Source organism: Dicentrarchus labrax, unplaced genomic scaffold (genome assembly GCF_905237075.1).
Source record: "Dicentrarchus labrax unplaced genomic scaffold, dlabrax2021, whole genome shotgun sequence".
Classification (NCBI taxonomy): domain Eukaryota; kingdom Metazoa; phylum Chordata; class Actinopteri; family Moronidae; genus Dicentrarchus; species Dicentrarchus labrax.
In genome coordinates, this window is record NW_026136722.1 from 8,611,778 (window position 1) to 8,639,541 (window position 27,764).

The 27,764-nt window shown below is 36.1% G+C and overlaps 1 protein-coding gene and 3 long non-coding RNA genes across 40 annotated transcripts in view; 1 reads left to right on the plus strand and 3 right to left on the minus strand.

Annotated features, from left to right (window-relative positions):
- Positions 1-20,606, plus strand: part of LOC127356130 (uncharacterized) — a 40,783-nt gene extending 20,177 nt beyond the window's left edge. The window contains exon 2 of the long non-coding RNA XR_007881898.1: positions 20,517-20,606. This is a non-coding gene — a long non-coding RNA (uncharacterized LOC127356130). The remainder of the gene's footprint in view (positions 1-20,516) is intronic.
- LOC127356105 (nuclear GTPase SLIP-GC-like) overlaps positions 1-27,764 on the minus strand; it is a 132,026-nt gene that overhangs the window by 41,610 nt on the left and 62,652 nt on the right. For 19 of the 37 annotated variants that reach the window (XM_051387565.1, XM_051387584.1, XM_051387600.1 and 16 more), the window contains one exon: positions 494-669. The exons of 1 other annotated variant lie outside the window; for it this stretch is intronic. In XM_051387565.1, coding sequence (XP_051243525.1) covers positions 494-669 — 176 coding nt within the window. Of the gene's footprint in view, positions 1-493; positions 670-793; positions 1,001-1,813; positions 2,000-2,140; positions 2,355-2,944; positions 3,039-3,139; positions 3,227-19,184; positions 19,582-20,232; positions 20,290-20,451; positions 20,607-20,714; positions 20,889-21,088; positions 21,211-21,388; positions 21,477-27,764 lie in introns of those variants that run through there. 17 more of the 37 variants (XM_051387588.1, XM_051387570.1, XM_051387569.1 and 14 more) reach the window with 8 other exon arrangements.
- Positions 4,121-4,929, minus strand: LOC127356131 (uncharacterized). The gene is made up of 2 exons (XR_007881899.1): positions 4,900-4,929; positions 4,121-4,234 (listed from the first exon to the last, which is right to left on the minus strand). It is a non-coding gene; the product is annotated as an uncharacterized LOC127356131 (long non-coding RNA).
- LOC127356132 (uncharacterized) lies at positions 22,935-24,856 on the minus strand. The gene is made up of 3 exons (XR_007881900.1): positions 24,741-24,856; positions 23,124-23,337; positions 22,935-23,009 (listed from the first exon to the last, which is right to left on the minus strand). It is a non-coding gene; the product is annotated as an uncharacterized LOC127356132 (long non-coding RNA).

Here is a 27,764-nt window from a genome sequence, read left to right on the forward strand (position 1 = left end):
AATAAAAGAAAGAAAGAACTATTTAATCTCATAATCATTATTGCCTCTGGGTATTCTCCAGGCTAAAAGTCACCAACTGGACTTTACTGGGGGACTTCAACGCTCACGTGGGAAACAACAGAGAAAACTGTAGTGGGAGATTGCTCATCCAGTTTACACGTGTTTTGTTTTGACTTTGAGAAGGCTTGCAACCATGTACCACAGGGTTTCCTGTAGGGGGTGCTGTGTGAGTATGGGGTACAGGGACATTATGGGAACTGTAGTTCCTAATCTTGGCGCAAGATCATCTACCAAACAGAAGTAAGATTTGTTTGAGGGAGTCCCTGCAGTTTCAGACTTTGAACTAACAAAAAGCACGTTACCATTACAACCATGAGACAATATTATATTTACATTTGCTTGTGTTTACTGCTGTTGAGCTATTGGCCACCACACTGTCTATTATATTATATTTAACTACCAGTATGTACTTTGGGGATTTTAAATCACTTACTGGTCATCTGAATCTTCAATAACATCAGACTTGGTGCAGATAAAGTGAATCTTCTGACATTGGCCACCATTTCCCATCAGGCTACAGGTCCTTTCCAGGATCTCCCAGGGTTCTGTCTCTGCTGTTGCTCGATTAATGTCAGTCACAATCCACACAGTAGAACAACTTCCAACAACCTGAAGGGGCATAATGAAGTAAATTATGAATAATTAATTGTCAGTTATTTGTAATAACATGATGTTACAGTTTCCAGATAGCACAATATTACACAATAATCAGCAGTGCGAGTGAATAAATTACCTCTTTCCACATTTCATCTCTGCTCTTGTTACGGTCCCCATTTCCAGGAAGGTCCACAAGTGTGACATGCTGGAGAAGATCATTACTAGGGAACCTGATAGTCACACACTTCACTAGTGGCCAGTACCACCTCTTTATGTCTTTACTTTCTCCATCTGTTTTCTCGCTTCTTGTGTATTTGACTAACTTTACAGAAAGCTCTTCAGCCTGTAATAAATTATAGAATAAAATTAAGGGAACACAAGACAATTTTATTCATATCGGCATTCAAACTTCAAACTTTACATATTGCATAAAATAATTAATTAAGAAACCCTATCATTGAAAGTAATAATAAAGGCAGCAAAAAGTCAGATAAATCATATTAATAAATAATAAATAGCAAAGCTGAAGTGAAGACTAAAGTTAAATTCTCCACCATTGTTAATTCAGGGAAAGTGACTGATCATTGAGCTCTTTTACAGCAAAGCCTTGAGTTCACATTGATATGGGCTAGAAGGATATACAACAACAACCACAAATAAAAAAAATAACTAGCTGACATGTCTGGCAAAAATGATGTACAGCAATAAAAACAATAAAATGATGAAAAAGTGAAACAACAACAACAAAAGTACTGCAACTGTAAAAACAATAAAATGTAGAAATGGTTATAAAAACTAGGCGATAATGAATAGTTAAGTTTTACGTTTGGAACTGTATTGCAAACATGATCAGATTTCGACAATGCCTTGGGTTATCTGCAAAAAGTATATTGACTATGTATATCATAGTAGCATAATGCTACTTCCCTGTGTGTTGTTTCCTGTATAATGCCAGTAGAATTTAGGATCTTAATGCGGTCCACATTTGGGCACAATGATGGAGGCAAAATCCTGATCGGAATTGGTTTTGGAAATTGGATTTATTTACTTTCTTATGAAGAGATGAAGATATATGGATCGTAGGTATTGAGGACACATGGATTAAGATATATGTCTGTATATATATACAATAACTTAAACTAAATCTACAACTTACTGATTCACATGTCAAAGTCTTCCTCCTGGAATGGAGAAATTCTGGGATTTCTTTGAAATACTTGTGATCCATGAGGTTTTCAGGTTTTTTGTTTTTCCATTCTTCTCCATACAGTGCTGACAGCTTTTCATCAGTGTCGTTATCCTCGAGGAAATTAAACAAGGACCACAACTCATCATTCCACACCTAAGAAAAAAGAAAGAATTACATTTAACTAAATTGAATAACATGGTTGTAATGTAACAGCAACTGTATGTTTATAGCTATTGTATACACTATTTTATACACTAGTTTCAAGTAAATATAAACACATGCAGCTCATTTTACCTCTTTTGTAATGAACTCAATGTCTGCCTCATACTTCTTCTGCATGTTTGCCTCCACTTTGATCATGACTGAGGTACATGCACTGATGCCTCCAGAGGGCAAGAGATTCTTCCGTCCAATGACAGCATTTATCAGAGAGCTTTTTCCAGCCCCAGTTTTACCAAAGACACCGACCATCTCCCTCTTGTCTGTCTCTAACTCACTGATTTTAGTCCTGTTGTAGAAGAATTTAAATATGTGTAAATTGATTAATTTGGAAAATATACAAACACTAAAACCATCATCTAGATTCTAAGGGAAGTTGTATATTAGTGATCTGTCTAATGCACAGAAACAGTAACACTTGATTTCTGGTGGGGTGCTGTTACTGATTTGCCTCTTGGCAAAGATGAGTCAGTACAGCAAATGTCTAGGCTTATGTGTGTCTTTATTTTGCCATCTCATACCAATCCTAAACCACTGTGTTTAATTTTCCAGATAAAAATTCCTGTATGCAAAGTTTCTGATATCAGGCCCCATCATGAGTCAAATCATGATAGCGTGTGCATTCAGTTAATAGACTAACTGGCTTGTGACAGGAGCTTGTACAGTTAACAGTGCACAGGTAAGAGATGTCCTCTTGTGTGCACAGGTAAGAGACGTCCTCTGGGAGATGTGGAGAATACCATAAACTGTATTTTTTGCCTTATGTGCATTGAAATCGTAGATTGGCTTGAAATATCTCAGGATGTATTTTTGTGAACCTGCACTTACACTAATCTAAGAGCAAAATTAAGACAACCAACAGACCACTGTAGTACTTACTTCAGGAAAGAATTGAGCTTTTTGTTGTCTTGTTTGGGTATTCTATCATCAACCAGTCTCATGATGTTTTTCACTTTATTCAGTATGATTTTTTCTGTGAGTGAATGCAAAGAAGTAGAGGTAAAAAAAATGACATTGCAAATTTCAAGCCTACAGTAGATTGCCATTGTTTAGATAGTAATATTCTGTATATACCTCTGTATGATCCAGGTATAGTGTCGTGTCGTGGTTTCTTAGTCTGTGGTCTGCTGGACTCGCCCTGAAGATCCAACTTTCGCTTTCCTTCTTGTTTTTTTTTAAATACAAAAAGAAGCCAAAAACAAAAGTATGTTGGACCATCCTCTCACAATATTAAAACATGGTCTCAGTATAGCTGTTTGAAAAATGAATGCCTTGAAAACATACATGAACTCTACATGTAATCAATAGGATACTGTGTATCTCACCTTTATCACTTGTGTAACTGGTGGACGGCAAATCCTGAGGATGAATATGAACATTTCACTCTCAAGAACTTACATTCACACAAGTTTTGTCCTCTAAAGGTTTTGAAAGGCTTGTAAAGATAAACATCTTAACATTAAACAATATTTGCATTTATATTATCATCCAATCAGGGATGACCCTGGAATGTAGAGTCCAGAAAGGGTATAACAAATGATCACTGGAACATATTTTTTCCACAGTCAACAACAATGTTACCCAATGAGACGATTCTTAAGTCAAAGGTGACTCAATCACATACATAGAGGTCTCATTCTTACCAGATCCAAATCAGCGGCTTCTTCAGGCTCCTGCCGACACTGCAGATAAAAGTAACACTCTTAAAGGTGGAAGGTCATGCACTGAAAATATACTCTGTATGATTGTAATAATGCTTTAGATGATACATAACTGCATGAAACTGTATTCAATTTACTTGAGCTGAAGAATTAACAGTTTCCTGGTTTGTTGTTGTGTTTTTTTCTTCCTAGTGACAATAGGAAATAGTTGCAAATCCATAATTAAACATTTAAAATTCTGGTAAATGCTATTATTGTCAATGAGTCTGTAGTCATCATCAAAACTTTTAAGAGATGTTCTCGCTGTTAATTATAAATGCACGTGTGTACATAGTAAGATTTATGAGTCCAAACACAGTATTCAGGTAAACTATCTTTACAATGAAGAACTTTACCTTTAACAACTTGAGTTTATTCTTAAATTTCGCCCTGTGTCCCACTCTGGGGATCAAGCTATCAATTTCTGGATCATCAAGAAGGTAAAGAATTTCCTCATCAATGCCTTCATCTGTAATTGAACAAAACAGAAAAATTGGTAGGTGACGACAATTTAAATAGGTGTAGGTTTGTTAGTTTTACTTTTTTAGTGCATTATGTGGTGTCTAAAGGGTTATAAGTTCAAATTATATTTTGTCAACATATGTAAGGTCAGTAGTTCATGAGGATGATATAATATGCTTCTTCGCTGGGATGTTTAGGGGCCCCCCTCGATGCGATTTATAGGACATTTTACTTTCCTTAAATGTTTAGGTTAGGGTTTTCTACAGTGCCAAATCATAGCAGACATTATCTCAGGACACTTTTCATATAGAGCAGGTCTAGACCCTACTCCTTATGAAATTGCATGGTTTTATGAGCTGAATGCATGTTGATTTGATTGCATTTTGTCACTCCCCTGTTGAATGAAAATGTTGACAAACAGATGTAACTCTCAAGATAATGGACTGTTAGCAAATATACAAGGTTTTTATTGTGAGTGCTTTTATACACTGAAACCCCGACAAAAACTGGCATGATGATGAACACTGATCTCTCCCATTTTCTAAAATTGTCTTTTAGGGATATGTCAGTATTGTACTGCAATGTTCAGCATGTTTTATGTCTGTATGAGTAGATGCTTCGAGATTTCAGTATTGGTAGGTCATTCCTAAAAGAAGCATGGGAATACTTTACCTTTAAATTTTTCAGTCAGCTCGGCGAGACCCCATTCAGTTAATTTCTTACATACAAAACCATCCATGATCAGCAGCTGCAAGGTAATTAAACATGTTTTAAACAGTTACAACAACCCTGCCCCACCCCCTCCCCGGTCTTTTGTACTTTAAGACGTGTTGTGAAATCAAAGCTGCATATGGCTTAACTTTATTTTATTGAGTTAAAGATCTTTTCATCCTACTCATAGTTTGAATACACTGGCAGATCGTGTGGCTGGTCTCTTTTAAACAACTTCTGAGAGCAGTCAATAAAATAAAAAAACTCCACTCCTCTCTAAACCACTTCCCCAAAATTATATAGCTCCACTCCTTTTCATCTAATTTCCTTTTTTACCCTCCAAACCATACCAAGAAGAACAAAGACAACCCGCTGTGAAAGTTAACATTGACTTTTTCACCTTTAAACTATGATTAATGTGTTACATTCTGTTTTAAGTTAACAGTTTGTGTGCATGCTCTATTCTAGAAAGTTTTCTATGTTACGAAAAAAAAAAAAAATTTCATATTAAAAATTAAATAAGGCCAGATTGTGGATGTGTTAATGATGTAAGTTAAATTATCATATTAATTTCTTTTTAGTAGTTTTGTTTGTTTGTATTGATTCAGATTTGTAACATTTTTTTAATATATTTTTTTGTATAGAAGAATTCATCCACATTCACCAAACACCTGTGCAAACCATAATCTCCCATAACTGAAATAAACTTTTTTTTAAATTTCTGGATCTTGTGTTTAAATGTGAAGACCACATAGGATGTTCAGTGAGCCAATGCCACCAATTAAATAGACTTTTCACCCTACTAAATGGTTTATCCTGATAAACATTTTAATTTCCACTAACAGACAAAGTAAATAGCATGTCAAAATGAACTCAGTGTCTCAGTGTTATAATCAGTGGAAATATAATGCATTGATGTGAAGTGTACTTACATTTTGTCTGTTCCTCTTTAATGCACAAACATGACTCCGCTGGTGCTTGATTCAACTTGATCTCTTTCTTTTATATTGTCGCTATTCTCCGCCCACAAAACAGGTTCAGCAATATAATTTAAAATGTGTCAGCGCTTGTGTTCAAAGTCCTCAGGGTTTTGTGTTCACTTACAGCATAGCAACATACACACCTGGGAACATACACACCTAGCAGTGTTTAAAAGGCAATGGTGGAATAAGTATTGAGATCCTTTACTTACATATAAGCATCAATACCACAATGTACAAAGTACTTTAATCTAACTGCATTCAAAATCCCACTTAGACAAAATTATAAAAGAATTATGTGCAAAATGTACTTAACGTATCAAAATAGAATAAGAAGTAAAATATTCCTCTCTGGCATTTGATGGAGTTGAAGTATAAAGTAACATAAAGAGGAAATAGTAACCTCAATGTACCTTAAGTACTGTACTTGAGTAAATGTACTTACTTACTTTCCACCACTGTTAAAAGGCTGGGACGGGATGGGAGGGTTCTTGTCATTGCTGCTGCACTGACACTTACTGACAATACAACCCTCCCACTCTTTACAAAAAATAAAAACAGTATTGTGGCATGTTCAAAAGGTTTAGGTATAACTGACTGCTGTGAAGCTGCTGTTGTAGTATTCATAATTACTAGAACCATTTGTGCTGTATCAATCAGTATTACTAATAAAATTAAAGCTGCAAGCAGCATTGGGTGGGACTTCGCCATCAACCTACGTCGGGGCCTGCAAGGCGGTTGCGGGGTGCGGCGCCATGTCAAGCCCCACTCCCAAGCCCTCATCGCCATAAGCTGAGGGAGACCGCTTTACATCGTCACGCGTTTCAGACACTGTGCTAAAGACTCTTCACTGCGAAACGTGGAAATTCAGCACCACGCCGTTTGACGCACAGTAAATATTTGATTAACGTTGGATTACCAACGTGTCTAGATTACAGTGATCGAATTTTAAGTCAATCTGATAAAATCTGTAGGAGGAGTTAGTTAAAATTGAAGCCCTGAAATGCTGGAAATGGCATCACAGTTAAACATTCGATTCAAAATGGCCAACTTTGAAAAATTCACGTAAATTGACCACAGAATTCAAAATGGCCAACCTTGACGGCACGCCACGGACACACCCTTCAACTTAAATAAAAGATTCGTAAGATGTCATCGTCAACATTTTAAAGTTCTCCTGGCCAAATTTCAGCTAGATGTGTTCAATCTGCTGGGAGAAATACATTAAAGTGTAATAAATTCCACCACTAGGTGGCGGTCTGACTATAAGTGAATACTGTCACATAGATCGATATTCAGATGGAGTTCAGGGAGGGACTCTCATTAGACAAGTGAAGTTTGGAGCCGAATGGACAATGTACACTCAAGTTATAGCAAACTTGTGTGTTCTGGTGGTACATCAAAATTTGACGCCACGCCACAAACACGCCCACTCACCACAGTCATCGCATATCATCAACAATGTGTTTTGCATTTCATAAGTAAATTTCAGGTGGATCTAATCATCCTGCATCCTGTTGCCACTAAGTGGCGCTCTCCCTATTACTGAATATTATTACATAGACGTGTTCAGGGCGGGACTCTTATCAAACATGTGAAGTTTCGTTGCAGTCGGATCATGTACGCAGAAGTTATGACAACTTTCTGTTTTCAAGGTGAAGGATCGAAATTGGACGCCGTGGGACGCCACGCCACGTCCACGCTGTTTGACACGCAATGTCATAAAGAGCACAACTTTTAATCGTGAATGTCTTTAGATGGCTGTGTCAAAGTGTGGAGTCGATCCAATAAATTCCCTGCATGCAATGCAACGGCGAAAATTGCCAGAAATGACCACAAAATCCAAAATGGCCGACTTCCTGTTGGGTGTGAGGTTTGGGTCCAGGAGGCTTTTCTGCTTCTTTTATCACGATACATGCGTACCGGTTTTCGAACGATTGAACTTTGTGCACATTTCCTTGATCTTTCGAGCATGTTGCGGCCGCCCACTCCGGAATAAATAATAATAATAATTCCTAGAGATACAAGAGGGACCTCACAGTTTTTGACACTGGCTCGGTCCCTAATAAAAATCAGTTGTTTGTTTCTTGTGCATACATGTTGGCACACATAATAAACACACTTTTCTTGCTGTTAACACCAGAGGCAGTAGAAGTTAATGTTGACTGCAAGTAGACCTGCAGTAACATCTCTCATATGTGTTTGGTAGAGGCACAAGCCAACCATCCACATTTACATTCACACCTGACATTACTTTTCACTCATACATTATACACTGTCCGAATCTCAAACACTCTCCTTGTTGTCACTGCCTTTTTGGTGGACGGGAAGCTTTAGTTTCATTTGCATGTTGAAATTGTTCCTATCGTATGTTCACATTATTTATAACTTACTGGTACACATATCTACAGCAGCTTACTCACCATTGTACACACGCAAAACAAAATCATGCAAATAGAATGCAAATCATTTAGACTGAAGAGGAACTAACTTTAAAGCAAACAAGGTCAGCCACTCTACTCTACTTCTCTACTCCACTACATATGTTTAACAGCTATTAGCTATTAGTTACTTTTCAAAATAAGATTTTACATTAAAATAAGCATTTGATGAATTTATAAAACACAAATATTAATTCATAATATTAAAGATTAAACCAAGGTATAAAAACTTTTTTTGCCGTGAGAACAAATTAAAAAAATGTGTCTATGAGTCTCTCAGCATCACTTTTATTGACCAGGTATGTTCACACATACAAGGAATTTGAATTTGCGGTTTAACATGGCTCTCAATATACAAACACAGACTGACTGCATAAATAAACCGGAAACAAGCTCAACAAAAGAGACATAAACTACTATGTACAGTTATACATATATAAAGAAACAAAAACAATAACATTTTCTAGACAGTAGACAATAGTGCAAAGAATGCTGAAATAAATATTCAATTGCAAGTAAACAGACTTTGAGCATTGAGTTTTTTGACCAACGCTCACAACAGTGGCTCTGGGATGAATTAGTGCTTATTATAAAAATCCTCATCAATTTTGAGGATTTGTTTCATACTATACGATGGATGGTGTATAACCTTAACAGTTACTTAAAAAAATGAATTCATTAATTCTTCATCCTGAGTCATAGTCGACGAGGTGCAGCTCCCAAATGGCATTTCCTGTTGTTTTTCTGGGTCAACTAAGACTCTTCTTCGCAACTAGCAGTTAAGACGACAGTCAGGGGGCATCCCTAGTTAATGTCTCATCAGTTAATAGGCATAAACCTTCAAGTTCAGATAGTTAACTAAAAATATGTGTTACAATAGGATACGGCTCATCTGCTGGCACCAGGAAAAGACACAACAAACTTAAGGTAAAAGAACAAAGACACATTGAGCAGTTGTGTATGTCTAAATGTTGATGGTAAGGCAAATTACACAGACTGTATAGTTTCAGATAGTGTTATGATAGTTGCTATAAAGAGCATCACTGCTGCAACTGCTTTAGACCTGCAGTGGCTCTAACATCTCTCGTATGTGTTTGGTAGAGGCACAAGCCAACCATTCAGAGGAGAGCTACATTTACATTTACACCTGACATTCTTGTTCACTTTTTACACTGGCCTAATGCCAAACACTCTCCTTGTTGTCACTGCCTTTTTGGTGGACGGGAAGCTTTAGTTTCATTTGCGTGTTGAAATGGTTCCTATCATGTTTTCACGATACAGGTACACATATATCTACAGCAGCTTACTCACCATTGCACACACGCAAAACAAAGTCATGCAAATAGAATGCAAATCATTTAGACTGACGAGGAACTAACTTTAAAGCATACAAGGTCAGCCACTCTACTCTACTTCTCTACTCCACTACATATGTTTAACAGCTATTAGCTATTAATTACTTTTCAAAATAAGATTTTACATTAAAATAAGCATTTGATGAGTTTATAAAACACAAATATTAATTCATAATATTAAAGATTAAACCAAGGTTTAAAAACTTTTTTTGCCGTGAAAACAAATTTAAAAAATGTGTCTATGAGTCTCTCAGCATCACTTTTATTGACCAGGTATGTTCACACATACAAGGAATTTGACGGTTTAACATTGCTCTCAATATACAAACACAGACTGACTGCATAAATAAACAGGAAACAAGCTCAACAAAAGAGACATAAACTACTATGTACAGTTATACACATATAAACAAACAAAAACAATAACATTTGTAGACAGTAGACAATAGTGCAAAGAATGCTGAAATAAATATTCAATTGCAAGTAAACAGACTTTGAGCATTGAGTTTTTTACCAGCGCTCACAACAGTGGCTCTGGGATGAATTAGTGCTTATTATAAAAATTCTCATCAATTTTGAAGATTTGTTTTAGACTATACAATGGATGATGTATAACCTTAACAGTTACTTAAAAAAATTAACATGCATTCATGCTGGTCCCTGCCTGAACCCGTTGTGTCTTCATCCCCAGAGTCATAGTCGACAAGGTGCAGCTCCCAAATGGCATTTCCTCTTGGTGGATCTATCGGGAAGCTTTAGTTTAATGTTGAAATTGTTTCTATCGTGTGTTCACATTATTTATAACCTACTGGTACACATATCTACAGCAGCTTACTCACCATTGCACACACACACAAAATAAAGTCAGGCAAATAGAGTACAAAACATTTAGACTGAAGAGGAACTAACTTTAAGGCATACGAGGTCAGCCACTCTACTCTACTTACTCTACTCCACTACATATGTATAACAGCTATTAGCTGTTAGTTACTTTTCAAAATAAGATTTTACATTAAAATAAGCATTTGATGAATTTATAAAACACAAATATTAATTCATAATATTAAAGATTAAACCAAGGTATAAAAACTTTTTTTGCCGTGGGAACAAATTAAAAAAATGTGTCTATGAGTCTCTCAGCATCACTTTTATTGACCAGGTATGTTCACACATACAAGGAATTTGACGGTTTAACATGGCTCTCAATATACAAACACAGACTGACTGCATAAATAAACCGGAAACAAGCTCAACAAAAGAGACATAAACTACTATGTACAGTTATACATATATAAAGAAATAAAAACAATAACATTTGTAGACAGTAGACAATAGTGCAAAGAATGCTGAAATAAATATTCATTTTTTTTATTAAAATAAAAAACACAAATATTAATTCATAATATTTAAGATTAAACCAGTGCTTTACAACCTTTTTTGGCGTAAGAACCAATTCAAAAAACATTTGTCTATGAGTTATTAAGAGAATCAGAATCATTTGTACTACTGCAAAACAAAGTCATGCAAAGAGAATGCAAATCATTTAAAGTGAAGAGGAAGAACCCATTCAAGAACATCAGGGCCATATTTATGAATTTTATTTTATATATTAGATAATTTATTTTATATTTTATTATCTTAAAACATTTTCAGATATTTCTATTTAACTGTTTGAGGACCAAAGATATAAAAGTATCTTATATCTCTCTATAAAAGCAAGAAATCTGTCTCTCTGTGTGTGTGTGTGTGTGTGTGTGTGTGTGTGTGTGTGTGTGTGTGTGTGTGTGTGTGTGTGCCTCAAATATCTCTGCAGATCAGGGTCAGACTGACCTGAGAGTTTCAACATGGCTGCTGTGTGGTTTAAGGGTGTGCAACGTCGGCTTTGTTTGGACTACAAAGATACCGTTAATAAATTAGACTGTCTGACCGACACGCCCTCGCTCCTGCGTCCCTGATACTACCTCCAGAGGAGGATCAGGGCCAGAGCGAAATTTCCCCCCTCGCTGGATCCCCGCATGCAAACGACAGTGTGAATGGGGGTACTGTCCCTGTCCCCACTCTCTGCTTCTTCACACTTCCACTACTAATTTTGTATCCTCATCATTTTGGTAGTTTCAAAAAAATGTTTTGATGTGGAAACCCTTACTGCCATTTCTCTCTCTCTCTCTCTCTCCCTCTCTCTCTCTCTCTCTCTCTCTCTCTTTCTGATGTATGCTAGCCTATATTACAGGGCTAAATAATATGTCCTGCCCAGTTCATTTAGTAGGCTATGCTACAAGTTAGTCTGTTTATGCTGCCAGGTTTCATCCCATTTCAGATGTAGTCCACTTTGTTCTTTCAGAATTTATATGCGCTGACCATGAGGTGTGGTACTTTCACATTAGTGGAATGGGGTTCAACTCCCTACAGTTTCCTTGCTAAAAGCCAAATCATATGAAAACACAATAGTTATCAATCTACACATTTCACAACAAACCTAAATGTCCCTGACGTCCCACCTTCAAACACAACCTCATTTGGCCATCCATGAAAAAGCTACTTAACCTCCCACTTTTCTATAGCAATACATACTTCCTACGGGCAGTGCACTAGTTTAATAAAAACACAGATGAGAGAATGGTCTGAGAAAATCATTTTGATGCAGAATTTAGGCTTTTCTACTTTGTGCCCCATTACACATCCCACAACCCCAGACTTTATATAAAATAGTTCAGACTAGAACAGTAAAATGCTACTAACATATTGCATTAGTATTATGAATTTAATAATGGAATATATAATAATATATCAGGCAAATGAGCATTTTTTTTAGAAAATGTGATATACTACTGTATTACTAATTGTGAGGATTTCAAAAGCTTGACGTCAACTTGCAATTGAACATTTTTATATTGCTACTTTTACTTATAGGATCTAAATACTTTTACCATCACTACCTTCCCTAAAATGAATTTATTATCTCAGGATAAACACCTTGAGATGTATGATCTTGTTTTAAAGGGGGTCCCAAACAAACACCGACAAGAACTAAGAGTAGTGACTACTTGTACACAAAACATCTTAGCACAGCAGTAAAATAAAGATGCAAAATACAACTGGAGAAAATGGTTTTATTTCCATGTGGGCCAGGTGGTGGATAAGCTGACATTAGCCACAGGGCAAGGCAACACCACCTGTTTGGTCATTTGTGGCTTCAAACAACCACACCTACACCAATGTGATGTGGGTTATGAAGAAATACAATAAATAAATAGGTTGGTTGGGGTTGATCGCTGCAGTCATTGTGGAGCCAGCTGTCTCTAACAATATGACAAAGGCATGGACAAACAGGTTATATATGGTTCATATGAGGTAAGAAATGATCTGGAAAATATTGAGATATGCATAGACATACACAACCTGAAACCAGAAATCAGCTTCATCAATTTATCAGACCATCTGTGAGATATCGTGCCACTGATATCATTGTTCTTTCTCTATCTGAGCAAACTTAAGTGAGGATTGCGGCTGAAAGAGAGAGAAAATATTGAGGGTGTGTCTGTTGTACAATATAACAAGCCTAGCACAATTAGCACAATAGCAATGCTTCACTGTGAACACCTAACTATAATAGCTATTAACTAGCTTATGAGCCATCTGTTGTCTGGACCAACTCAGCTGTGAACAGTACAAGAAGACGTTATATAACGTTACATAAACAGGAACTTTTTATTGATTTTCTGCGGCAGCAAACACAACACACAGCGTTTCAGTTCAACTATTATACTGCAAGCTAAACTCATCTACACACTTTTTTTATTGTTGACTTACTTAATGTTACTACCCCTCAAACGCTGGTAGAGACTCACCTCTCATAACAAATCTGTCACACACAGGTTACCAACAAGTTCAGTTTTCTTAAGGGGAAGGCTCGGCCAGTAACACACAGGTACAATTGTGTGTTAAACATAGTTGAAGGAAGGATCTGAATAATAATTATTACTGTAGGATAAGGTTTGATCTAAAGTCAAAATCCTTCACACTTCAATCATTTATTATGTTTTGGTCTACAGTCTGTGTTTTGTTTCCCATCTGGAGTTTTCCCATCATGTCCTCAGTCTTGCAGTTGGTGAAGAAGTGTAGTGACCTGCTCTAAAAACTGAGGTTGGTTGTGTGTGTGATGTCACAGCAAGTTGGCATCAAGTCAGACACAAATATAACCGACATGCATTTTGCGGCAACCACCAGTGATTGATGTGCAGGTCTGGCTCATCTCAAACAAACCTATTGTAATCCTGGACTGTGAACTGAGGGATACTGAGTACTGCGTTTCAGACTTACAAACGACTATGCTGAGTCTCTTCAGCCTAGCCACTCTGGGATGCTTTCCTGTGTTAAAAATGATGTGATGATGTGATGCCATGTGTGGGGTATGGAGGACTAAAAGTGCCACAATTAAATAAATAAATACACCATTAAATAATTACTTAAATGTGTCATTAATTAATTAAAATAGGAATTAAATACATAAATGTGTTATTAAATGTGTCATAAATTCATTCAAATACCGATTCATTTTATGTTAATTATTTCACTATTTATTTAAGTATTTCATGGTCCTGTGTTGCAGTGCTTCATGAATTACGGACCGTGGTCCAAGTCCGGACCCAGACGCCGTCCTATGCGGACCCAGACCTATAATCAGTTAATTATTGAGGGATTCTACATTTTGACGGGGTGCTTCTATTTTAACCAGCACAGCTTTTCTAGTCTTTACGGTATTTGTTTAGCGGATCAGGCAGCTTACAGACCAATCGCATGCGAGTTAAGCCATCCCACGTGCTGCTGCTTAGCCAATCAAATCTGTTTAAACAGCGTAACTCAGAGAATACAGAGATGAGAGCGATTCATTCATATTCATTCTTCCCACTGGGAGCACATAACCAGTGTGTCTCATATGTTCAGAGACCGTGGCGCTGATTAAAAGTGCCATTGTGAAACGCCACTATGGGACAAAACACAAAGTTTTCATCAAACATACCCACTCAAGTCTGAACTAAGGTCACAGAAAACAAGCAGTCTCAGATTGATTTGCCCTGACTTGATGCGCAGGGTAACCAATCAGGCGTTAGGTTCCGCCTACCAACTTTTGATGGCTGGCTTTGACAGTTTTAAGTAATTCATGAAGCACTGCAACGTAGGACCATGAAATACTTAAATAAATAGTGAAATAATTATATATGTATTTTACATAAAATGAATCGGTATTTGAATGAATTAATGACACATTTAATAACACATTTATGGATTTAATTCCAATTTTAATTAATTAATGACACATTTAAGTAATTATTTAATGGTGTATTTATTTGTTTAATTGTGGCACTTTTACTCCTCCATAGTGGCGGTGACTTGCCATCCCTTGCAATTGGCTTCTCAATTCACACAGCACAGTATTTCATTACCACCAAAACACTTATTACTTGACACTTTTTTGTCTTTTCTTTTTTTTTTACTTTTTATTTAAACATTTTAATCATTATTGTGCCTTGCATAAGCAAGCACAATACTACTCTGCCGTGTGCTTATTATTATTCTTCCGTACGTTTTTCGGCGCGCTTCTTCTCCCGCAGCTTTTGTCGCACATACACAAAAAAGGTATCAAAACGTGCGGCTCGATGAGGACATTAGTGCTATGACTTTTCTAAGAATTTCGCCAAACGGTTTGCCGATAAATCGCCAAAAACCGGTCCAAAAAATGAATGGGTGTGTATTGCGAGAACCTCCAACTGAAAAAAACTGCCAGAGTGCGTGACATCATCGCTAGAGTGTGGGGAGAGAGAAAAATTTGTCGAAAAATAAATTTGGATTCATTTTAAATGTTTCTGTCTCTCTGAGGAGTTAGAGACAGAGAGAGAGTGTGCGCAGCTGCTGTGGGCTCCCCTGATTGCCATGACAACCAAAGCCTGCTCACACACACACACACACACACACACACACACACACACACACACACAGCTAGCTACAGAGAATGACAAGACAATAATAAGCTAGCGCTAGCTGGCTAGCTAAAGATAATTAGAAGGTGGCTAACAAGCAAACAATTTAAAGCTGAATGATTTTAATATTAACACAAAATAAGAACAATACACCTTAAATATTTTACCCTACTATGAGCTGTTCCTTAATTTACATCAGCACTCCTTCAGGAGCATAATACAATTACACACATTAACCAAAGCTAGCACTTAGCTAGCGATTAGCGGTTAGCTAGCGATTAGCAGTTAGCTAGCGATTAGCGGTTGGCTAGCGATTAGCACGTAGCTAAGCGCTAGCTCTGGTCAATGTGTTTATGTGTGCTAGCTCTAGCTAGCTAAAGAGAATGACAAGGTATTAATATACTAGCACCTTAAATATTTTACCCTACTATGAGCTGTTCCTTAATTTACATTAGCACTCCTTCAGTAGCATAATACAATTAAACACATTAACCAAAGCTAGCACTTAGCTAGCGATTAGCGCATAGCTAGCGGTTAGCACGTAGCTAAGCGCTAGCTTTGGTTAATGTGTTTATGTGTGCTAGCTCTAGCTAGCTAAAGAGAATGACAAGGTATTAATATACTAGCACCTTAAATATTTTACCCTACTATGAGCTGTTCCTTAATTTACATTAGCACTCCTTCAGTAGCATAATACAATTAAACACATTAACCAAAGCTAGCACTTAGCTAGCGATTAGCGCATAGCTAGCGGTTAGCACGTAGCTAAGCGCTAGCTTTGGTTAATGTGTTTATGTGTGCTGGCTCTAGCTAACTAGCTAAAGAGAATGACATGATATTAATATGCTAGCGCTAGCTAAGGAGGATGACAGGTTACCAATATGCTATAGGGAGGATTACATGGCATTAATATGCTAGCGCTAGCGTGCTAGAGAGCAAGACATGGTATTAACATATGGGCCAGAGCAAGGCACAATCAAAATTTCTTTAGGAATTTTCTAGTTTTATATAACATTTCCTGACAAATGTATACAGGTAATAAACAAATGACATGCAGTATAAATCACAATAAGAATAAACAAACAAACAAAAGAAAAAAATGGAATAAAGAGGTATATATAATTAATACATAAAAAGAAAGTATGAAAATAGATTAAATAAGTAAATATGAAGCAAAATAGAAAAAAGTGTGTAAAGAAAATAAGATAAATGAAATAAAAATAGAATAGTTATAATATTAATAATAGTGACAATAACAACAACAGGCAGAGGAGCAAATATCTGTAAATAGTAGCTAAGCAAGATTTTCCAAAGAGGAATTTAGATAGGCATCCCTTCCCAACAGTACTCCATCACATCATCCCATCCATCAAACCCCCAGGTACCTTGAAATACAAGTCCATCTTTGACTCAAAAGTGTCCATAGTTAGCTGCAGACTTGCCGTCATTCGCTCCATCATGTATATATTTTTCAGTCTCTGGACCCATTGACCTATTGTTGGTGGTTTTACATCCCTCCAGTTCACTATAATCATTTTCTTTGCTACTAATAAAATAATCCTCAGTATATATCGCTGATCTGCATTATATAGGTCTTTGTGTATGGCTCCCAACAAAAACAACATAGGTTCTGGAGTGACATCTACCTCTAAAATAATATCAATTTCCTTTTTAACATTATCCCAAAATCCTTGTATTGCAGGACAATCCCAAAAAATGTGTGTGGTGTCTCCAAAATTTCCACATAGATGATAAAGGGAGTATTAAAAAATCTGATCTTTACCTTCCAGTCAAATTCTTTCCACAGTTGGCTACTAATTCCCTTATCACAACTTGTCCATATGTCCATCCATGTAAAATCTTCAATTATAACATTCAATTTTAATTCCCATTTTTCCTTTAATGTAGTCCGTGTTTTGTGAACTGCCAGTTATATGTTTTTTTGTTGGGAAATGCCTCTCCAGAACACTAATAAAGTACTATAATAATATAATAAGTACTATTTCATTTGGGTTTTTGCTGACCAGCTCCCTTTCCTTATGACTTATGATATAGTGTCTTATCTGGAGGTACCTATACAAATCCTTTGATGGGAGGTCAAATTGTTCTTGAAGTTGAGAGAATGATTTGAATTCTGTCTCTTTAAAAATCTGAGTCCTTTATCAGCCCACCTTCTAAACCCGCCATCCCACACGGAAGGTGGGAATTCTATATTTCCTACTATCAACATGGCCCTTGAGATCAACTCCGGCCCCCTGAGCATTTTTTTCACTGTTGTCCAGACTTTTAAAGTGTGTTTTATCCATTTGTTCTTTATTTTGATCTTACTGACTGACTTTGTATCAATAAGTGGTAGTACTGATAAGGAAATGCCCCTAACCGAATCCTGCTCTATCTGAGTCCATATTGCTTCCCGGTCATTTCCGATCCATGCCACTATTGCATTCATTTGTGCAGCCCAATAATAATTTCTAAGGTTTGGCAAACCTAGACCTCCCGTCTCTTCTTTTGCCAAATAAATGTTGAGATTAGTTAGTCCAACATGTTTAAAGTGGAAGCAGGTACTCTTACAGGAAGAGATTGAAACAAAAAAAGAAGTCTAGGTAATATGTTCATTTTTACTGATTCTACTCTGCCAATTAAAGAAAGGGGAAGGACCTCCCAACGCGTCACATAATTTTTTATTTGTTCAATTAATTTGTTGTAACCTGCCGCTATTGCCTGCAGGTTCAGGGCTCTATTTATGTTATATGTTACTTGACATCCTAATATGAATCCCGTCTGATCTGGTTGTATTAATGTCTTTATATTTTTATACAGTTTAGTGCGGTGCCGCATCTCCGCATCCTCGGCCTCATCAAACCTCTCCTCCAGTCCTCCCATTCTCTCTTTGTGTTCCACCAGCTGGTCCTTTATGTCCGAAATAGTTTTTTCCACACGGCTAAGGGCCAATTTAGTGTCTTGAGTTTTTTTAACTCCTCCATTAGCGTTGAGTCTGACTGACACGTGTTGCTGTCAGTCAGACTCGGTTTTGCTAGTTGGGCTCTGTGGATTCAGCTTATAATCTTCTTTTCCCTGTGAGGGGTCAGGTTTATCCTGTCTCCTTTGACCAGCGGAGGAACTCATGTTTCATGAATCTATCTTTTATGTTTCAGCGTCAAAATATTGTAGCTGTCACTCTTATCTTTAATGTTGTCATGTGGAGCTAAATTATGATGCTGCAAGCACACCCATGGCGTCACCGGAAGTCCCCTTTTTTTCTTTTTATTGACAATATTTTAGTCTTTTTTGATCTATTTCTTCATCACAGTCATTTTTCAGTTATTTTGACACTGATAGGTTTTCTTAAATGACAGTGGTTTTCACCCTCATATTAATAATATATATATATATTATAGGGAAAAGCTCAATCTAGAATTAATTTAATATTATTGCTACAAAAATAATGTATGGGAGATATCAGTTCACACATCAAACTCAAAGTACATATCAAAACAACACTCAAAGAGGACTTCTGTCTGAAACATCCACCAAAGAGATCAGCAAGATAGGGATATTGAACAATGATGACAAACAGTAGTATTATAGTAGTAGTATAATAAAAAGTATAATAGTAGTATTATCTATGCTGGCTTCTGTTTAAATCATCAGTTAGATCATCAGTTTTACTAAAATGTACCTCTGCACTCATGGATACAGTGCAGTTGCTGGGCTTGGTGGATTAGCTTCTGGGCCAGTGTAATTAAAAGCATGGTTAGCATTATTCAGAACATCTTATTATCAGGCGGTTATGTTGACATTTTAATGTTTTACCAAGTTAGTGTTATTTCATCAGGGCCCATCGGTTCATTGTAGTGTTTCTTCACTTTTGCAAGCTCCACTGTAACATCTTAAAAAGAAAACATGTTATTTTCGAGTGCACAATTAATTACACTATTGGTAATTTCCTAATTTATTCATTTTAATAAAATATTCACTGTATTTTTAGTAAATTATCATCATTTTGCTACATTCCCTTTATCTAGGATTGAGTCCCCATCTGTTTGAGTGAATGGTTGATTGATTCCTGCATTGTTGTCTCCAGTGTCTTCAGGATATCCTCCTAATTCAGCATCAAAATTTGTATCATTACTCACACAGCAAAATATTGTATTCAAGATTAATTGAATCCTACATGATTAAATGTATACAAGGGGTTAATAGCTACATCATCATAAGATTAATAATAGTTGTATGTTTTTGACCTGCAGTGTTTTTAGTAGCAAATGCAAAATATCTTTTTAAATATATATATTTTTATTTTAGGACCTGTGGCATTTAGTTTTTATCTGCATTGCTACCAACATTTATATTAATAGCATTATTCATATACCATGTTATTATGTTAACAGTTCAAAATATAAATTTATTGTGTTTAATTCAATATTTAGTATTCAGTCACAAACTTGATGTTTGGGTTAATTGCTCACCCTAAAGTCTCCCTGGACAAACAGCATGATAATGGACTAATGGATAGGATAGTAGTGTTCTCATCTTTTACCTCCGTCTTGAGAAATGTCAGTTGCAGTTCGACAATGGTCCATATTTTCTTTCGTTTCTGAAACATGTTAAGTTGAAATGTTTCATAAAAGACAAGTTTGTATTTTGATAATGCAATTTGTATATATGTATTATATTATATCATTCATTCATTACGATTCTCTATAGTTTTAAAATGGGTCAACCAAGGGTTTTATGTCTTCATTAAATCTTCTCTTACGGGAAGGTCTTTTTGAATTCATCATCAATGCTGTCAGTCAGGCGTGAAGCCAAGTCCACATTCAGGTTTATTTGTTTCCCTTTCTTTGGTGTGTATGTGCCATTGTTCTGAACCACACACTTCAATGTCCTGTGAAAACCGCTACCTTTTTTCTTCTAAAACATAAACAAAAAATAATCTCAGAATATTAAGACACTTAACATATTAATATAAAGTGCAAAATCAGTTGTTTTTATGTAATCATAATTCAAACAAATACATACAACATATAAGAACGACTTCAGGACTCTTTCATATGAACGTTTTGATTGTTCAACCCCCTCACTTAGGCATTTTTCAAAAGCCTTATGAGCCTCTTCCATGGGTTTTCTGACTTTTTCAAGTTCCTGCCTCATCTTGTCTTCAAGGATTGTGCACACCTCTGTTTTTTGGGCAACCTGAAATCAAACACAACACATTCAGTAAGTCAAGCAATGAATGTGTGCAATCTGAATGTGCCATGCACATTAGCACACTGTTGTGTGCTAATATAATCTTTTAAGTGTTCTTCAGTTCTTTATTATTTTTTGACTACTTAATTAATGACAATCACAATCACGACAATAAAAGACAAAATAAAGATGTTACTCGGTATTACCACTTCTCTACAGTGGGACCCTTGGATCAGAGAGAGAATCCCATAAGCTCCAGACACATAGTTTAATGTCTCTGAGTGACAGTCATTGAGATCTTTCAGAAATTCCTGCAGTTTGGGTATTTCTGTAAAAAAAATGCAGTTGACATATTTACATTACTTGCTTAAATTTCAATTTCATAATCCAATTATTTATTTGTGTTTAAATTAAAGTTAACTAAAACAAAATATGTATTTGAGCTTTGTACTTTCTGTTATCAATTAAGTGCTCATATATATAGGGAGAGAGAGAGAGAGACCTACCAGTGTCGTCTGAGTTTAGATGTTTTTGCTTTAGAAACTCTTTGGAGCTCACTGTGAACACTTCCAAACAGTCATCACTGAAATGTTTCTGAAAAGAAAAAAGAATGATGTCAAGGCAAGCTTGCAGTTGTAGGCAGTAGTGCCTGGAGAACTGGGTTTACTCTCTGCACAATCTTTTTAGCAGCGTGTCATAAACAGTGACATGAAAGACTACTCTTGCACATCTAACTCACCCAAACATGGGCCAGTGGAATTACATAATTGTGCATTTTGAGTGAAGTATGTCAATCTATAAAACTTACCTTAACATAGTTGAGTTTGTTGAATTTTTTTTCACTTTTTGCTTGGCTTGCGTGTTTCTTTCAAGTATGCAAGCACGAACATGATCTGCTGAACTATAAGAAAATATTTGTATCATGTGACATGTCATACAGTATTACTGTAACCTGACATTTGATATGAAAAACATTTTTTGCATCTCCCCTCAGAATAAAAGTACATGTACAAAACAATTTAATTATTTGATAATCATTTGACAGAAAAACATCAGAAAACAGAGACAGGAAGTTAGAGACAACTATTTTGGTTTAGTTATTTGTGTTGAGCTCATATCCACAACCCAATATAAAAACATTACAATAGAATATCCTGTGGCGATCATTTTTTTAGACCAAACTGGAAGTTTCTCGTTATGATCAGGTTTTTTTAATGTAAACACCATGATAGCTACCACAAGATACTGTGGCATGTAAACACTGCAATGCAGATAATTCTTCCTTGCTCTTGCTTTCTATGATCAATGATTAATTGATCAAGAGATGATAAATCCATCAGAGTTCAGACAGCCAGAAAACAGAACATATCGAAACCACAAAATCAGAACAGTACCTTAATCTTGTTGATGACAATCAAGGCTTTCAATTGAGATTTGTATAGGCACAAGGCTTAGGTGAAATTAATCTCTGAAACAGAGGTTTTCAAATTGTTATGGTCAGAGAAAAACTGGGCAATAGTGAACAGTTGTTTGAATTGCAAACATGATCAGATTGTGACAGTGCCTTGAGTTATCCAGGAGGTTATATGTGTATCATAGTAGCATAATGCTACTTCCCTGTGTTTTGTGTTCACCACTGACAGTGAGCAGTCCACAATGATTGAGGCAAAATGACTGCAATTTGTCAAAGAAGTTATACTGTATAAATTAATTTTTTTACTGGTAGAGACTGCATTTTATATACTGATTTTACTTTTACATAATTTGTTGAGCTTTTGAACTAATATCTATATAAAACTATACATAACATTTTCATTTATGACTTAATATAAACTACCTAAATATACAATTTACTGATTCACATGTCAAAATCTTCCTCTTGGAATGGAGAAATTCTGGGATTTCTTTGACATGTTTGTGATCCATGAGGTTTTCAAGGTTTTTGTTTTTCCATTCTTCTCCATACAGCGCTGACAGCTTTTCATCAGTGTCCTGATCATCTTCATCCTCATCCTCGTCATCATCATCATCATCATCATCATCATCAACTTTATCATCGTTGTCCTTTTCCTGAGGTTCATTATCTCCAAGGAAATTCAACAAGAACCACAACTCATCTTTCCACTCCTAAAAAACATAATAATGAAAACTTAATTGAATAACATGGTTGTAATATAACCAGCAACTGTATGTTTGTAGCACTAGTTTCAAGTAAATATTAACACATGCAGCTCATTTTACCTCTTTTGTAATGAACTCAATGTCTGCCTCATATTTCTTCTGCATGTTTGCCTCCACTTTAATCATGACTGAGGTACATGCATTGATGCTTCCAGAGGGCAAGAGATTCTTCCGTCCACTGACAGCATTTATCAGAGAGCTTTTTCCAGCCCCAGTTTTACCAAAGACACTGACCATCTCCCTCTTGTCTGTCTCCAACTTGCTGATTTTAGTCCTGTTATAGAAGAATTTAAATATGTGTAAATTGATTCATTTGGAAAATATACAAACACTAAAAAGAATGAGTCAACACCATCCCCAAAATTCTAAGGGAAGTTGTATATTAGTGATCTGTCTAATGTACAGAAACAGTGACGCTTGATTTCTGCAAAAAGTTGGTAGGTAGGTAGGTGCGTTGACTAAAACTCTTCTTGTCAACGGTTTAGCCGACTTATGGGACAACCTTACCAAAATCAAAACAAGTTTTGAAGTTCAAGACTATATAGACTTTGACTAACAACACTGGTTCATTTGGATGAATAATCATGTTTGCTAGCTAAGGTGGTCAATATTTGCAGTGCTCTCAAATTGAGTTCAGCTTTGGTACACTTTTACACATGACTTTGTGTTTGTCGACCAATATCAACTGTCTCAGCAGGGTACTTCATTTTACGAAAAAACAACCAACTGTGCACGGTTTCCTGACTGAGTGGCTGACAGATCTCCAGTTGGAAAATTCCTCTGCTGTCATTGTTTGTACTTATTAGGCTTGTAAATTAAACACCTTTGGTTTTGTGTTTTTTGAAAGCTTGCTGGTGCACAAGCAAGTACATAATAGCTATTTAGCTTCTGGTTGTAACTAATGCTGACAACAAAGGACCTGCTAATATTTTTTTAACCAAGCAAATGTAATTTTTACATTTTGGTGAAAAGCTTTTGGTGAATTATTTATTAACAGTAAAATCAAGCTGGTTTGGCTTGACTTTAGTTGGGTATGAAGCTTGATTCATGATGGCTATGAAGCACCATTTAAAGTATGAATGACCATAAACTGTATTTTTTATTTTTTTTGCCTTATGTGCATTGAAATCGTAGATTGGCTTGAAATATCTCAGGATGTATTTTTGTGAACCTGCACTTACACTAATCTAAGAGCAAAATTAAGACAACACTACAGACCACTGTAGTACTTACTTCAGGAAAGAATTGAGCTTTTTGTTGTCTTGTTTGGGTATTCTCTCATTGACCCATCTCATGATCTTTTTCACTTCATACAGTATGAATTTTTCTGTGAGTGAATGCAAAGAAGTAGAGGTAAAAAAATGACATTGCAAGTTTTAACCCTACAGTAGATTGCCATTGTTTAGATAGTAATATACTGTATATACCTCTGTATGATCCAGGTATAGTGTCGTGTTGTGGTTTCTTAGTCTGTGATTACCGTCTGCTAGACTCGCCCTGAAGATCCAACTTTCGCTTTCCTTCTTGTTTTTTTTTAATACAAAAAGAAACCAAAAACAAAAGTATGTCGGATCATCCTCTCACAATATTAAAACATGGTCTCAGTATAGCTGTTCGAGAAATGAATACCTTGAAAATGAACTCTACATGTAATCAATAGGATACTGTGTATCTCACCTTTATCACTTACTGGTGGACGGCAAATCCTGAGGATGAATATGAACATTTCACTCTATCAAGAACTTACATTCACACAGGTTTTGTCCTCTAACAGGTTTCGACAGGCTTGAACAAACATCTTAACATTGCACACAACAATATTTGCATTTATATTATCATCCAATCAGGGATGACCCTGGAATGTAGAGTCCAGAAAGGGTACAACAAATGATCACTGGAACATATTTTTTCCACAGTCAACAACACTGTCACCCAATGAGACAATTCTTAAGTCAAAGGGGGATCAAGCTATCAATTTTTAGATCATCAAGAAGGTAAAGACTTTCCTTTTCAATGCCTTCATCTGTAATTGAACAAAAAAGAAAAATTGAGAATGAATTAATTTCAAATAGGTGCAGAAATCAGTTTCTTATGGAGTGAAATATCTGTAGGTTCAATAGTTTTACTTTTTTTTAGTGCATTACAACCTCACAGAGCGCATTATTCAATTCAAGTCCTTTTTTTCTCTACAGTGCCACATCATAGCAGACATTATCTCAGGACACTTTTCATATAGAGCAGGTCTAGACCCTACTCCTTATGAAATTGGTGGTTGTATGAGCTGAATGCATGTTGAATATTTTGTCACTTCTCAGTTCTCAGTCTAATGAAGATGCTAATGAACAGCAGTAACTCTCAGGATAATAAAGTGTTCCTTAAACTGTTGGCAAATATACAAGGTTTTTATTGTGAGTGCTTTTATACACTGCATACACAGACAAAAACTTGCATGATGATGAACACTGATCTCTCCCATTTTCTAAAACTGTCTTTCAAGGATATGTCAGTATTGTACTGCAATGTTGCAGCATGTTTTATGTCTGCATGAGTAGATGCTTCGAGGTTGGTCATTCCAAAAAGAAGCATCGGAATACTTTACCTTTAAGTCTTTCAATCAGCTCAGCGAGACCCCACTCAGTTAATTTGTTACGAACAAAATCATCAATGACCAGCAACTGCAAGGTAATCAAACATGTTTTACTCGATTATTACTACTTGGCATTTTTAGTTAGAACAACTCTGCTCTTCCTCCAAAGAAAAGAGAAAATAAGGCCAGATTGTGGATGCATTAATGATGTAAGTTAAATGTTTTAATTTATTTCTTATTAATCTACCATAACAAAAAATCTGGATCTTGTGTTTAAATGTGAACACCACATAGGATGTTCAGTGAGCCAATGCCACCAATTCAATAGACTTTTCACCCTACTAAATGGTTTATCCTGATTTAATTTCCACTAACAGACAAAGTAAATAGCACTTCAAAATGAACTCAGTGTCTCAGTATTATAATCAGTGGAAATATAATGCATTGATGTTTAGTGTAAAAGAATTATCTGCAAAATGTACTTAACGTATCAAAATAGAATAAGAAGTAAAATATTCCTCTCTGAAATGTGATTGAGTTGAAGTATAAAGTAAACGAAATAACAAAGGGCATAAAGAGGAAATAGTAACCTTAAGTAAGGTACTTGAGTAAATGTACTTACTTATTTTCCAACACTGTTAAAAGGCTGGGATGACAGGGGAGGGTTCTTGTCATTGCTGCTGCACTGACACTTACTGGTTGTTTGGGGTGTTTGCACTGTGGGGTTGACAACACAACCCTCCCACCCTTTACAAAAGATAAAAACATTATTGTGGCATGTGCAAAGGTTTAGGTATAACTGCATCTGACACTTATGTGAAGCTCATGTTTTAAGATTCTTAGTTACTATAACCATTTGTGCTGTATCAATCAGCATTACTAATGAAATAAAAGCAAATAATCAGTTGTTTGTTTCTTGTGCATTATATGTTTGCACACATAATACACACACACACACACACACACACACACACACACACACACACACACACACACACATTTATTTTCTTCTCTGCTTTTCTTGCTGTGAACACCAGAGGCAGTAGGAGTCAATGTTGACTGCAAGTAGACATGCAGGTGCTCTAACATCTCTCATATGTGTACACTTGTGTATCTCGTACACTGGCTAAATCTCAAACACTCTCTTTTTGGTGGAACTATCGGGACGCTTTAGTTTCATTTGCGTGATATATACAAACACAGACTGACACAGACTGACTGGCATAAATAAACAGGACAACAAGCTCAACAAAAGAGACATAAACTACTATACACATATAAAGAAACAAAAACAATAACATTTTCTAGACAGTAGACAATAGTGCAAAGGATGCTGAAATAAATATTCAATTGCAAGTAAACAGACTTTGAGCATTGAGTTTTTTGACCAACGCTCACAACAGTGGCTCTGGGATGAATTAGTGCTTATTATAAAAATCCTCATCAATTTTGAGGATTTGTTTCATACTATACGATGGATGGTGTATAACCTTAACAGTTACTTAAAAAAATTAATTAATTAATTCTTCATCCTGAGGTCATAGTCGACAAGGTGCAGCTCCCAAATGGCATTTCCTGTTGTTTTTCTGGGTCAACTAAGACTCTTCTCCGCAACTAGCAGTTAAGACGACAGTCAGGGGGCATCCCTAGTTAATGTCTCATCAGTTAATAGGCATACACATTCAGGTTCAGATAGTGAACTAAAAATATGTGTTACAATAGGATACAGCTCATCTGCTGGCACCAGAAAAAAACACAACAAACTTAAGGTAAAAGAACAAAGACACATTGAGCAGTTGTGTATGTCTAAATGTTGATGGTAAGGCAAATTACACAGACTGTATAGTTTCAGATGGTGTTATGATAGTTGCTATAAAGAGCATCACTGCTGCAACTGCTTTAGACCTGCAGTGGCTCTAACATCTCTTGTATGTGTTTGGTAGAGGCACAAGCCAACCATTCAGAGGAGAGCTACATTTACATTTACACCTGACATTCTTGTTCACTTTTTACACTGGCCTAATCTCAAACACTCTCCTTGTCACTGCTCTTTTGGTGGAACTATCAGGAAGCTTTAGTTTCATTTGCGTGTTGAAATTGTTCCTATCGTGTGT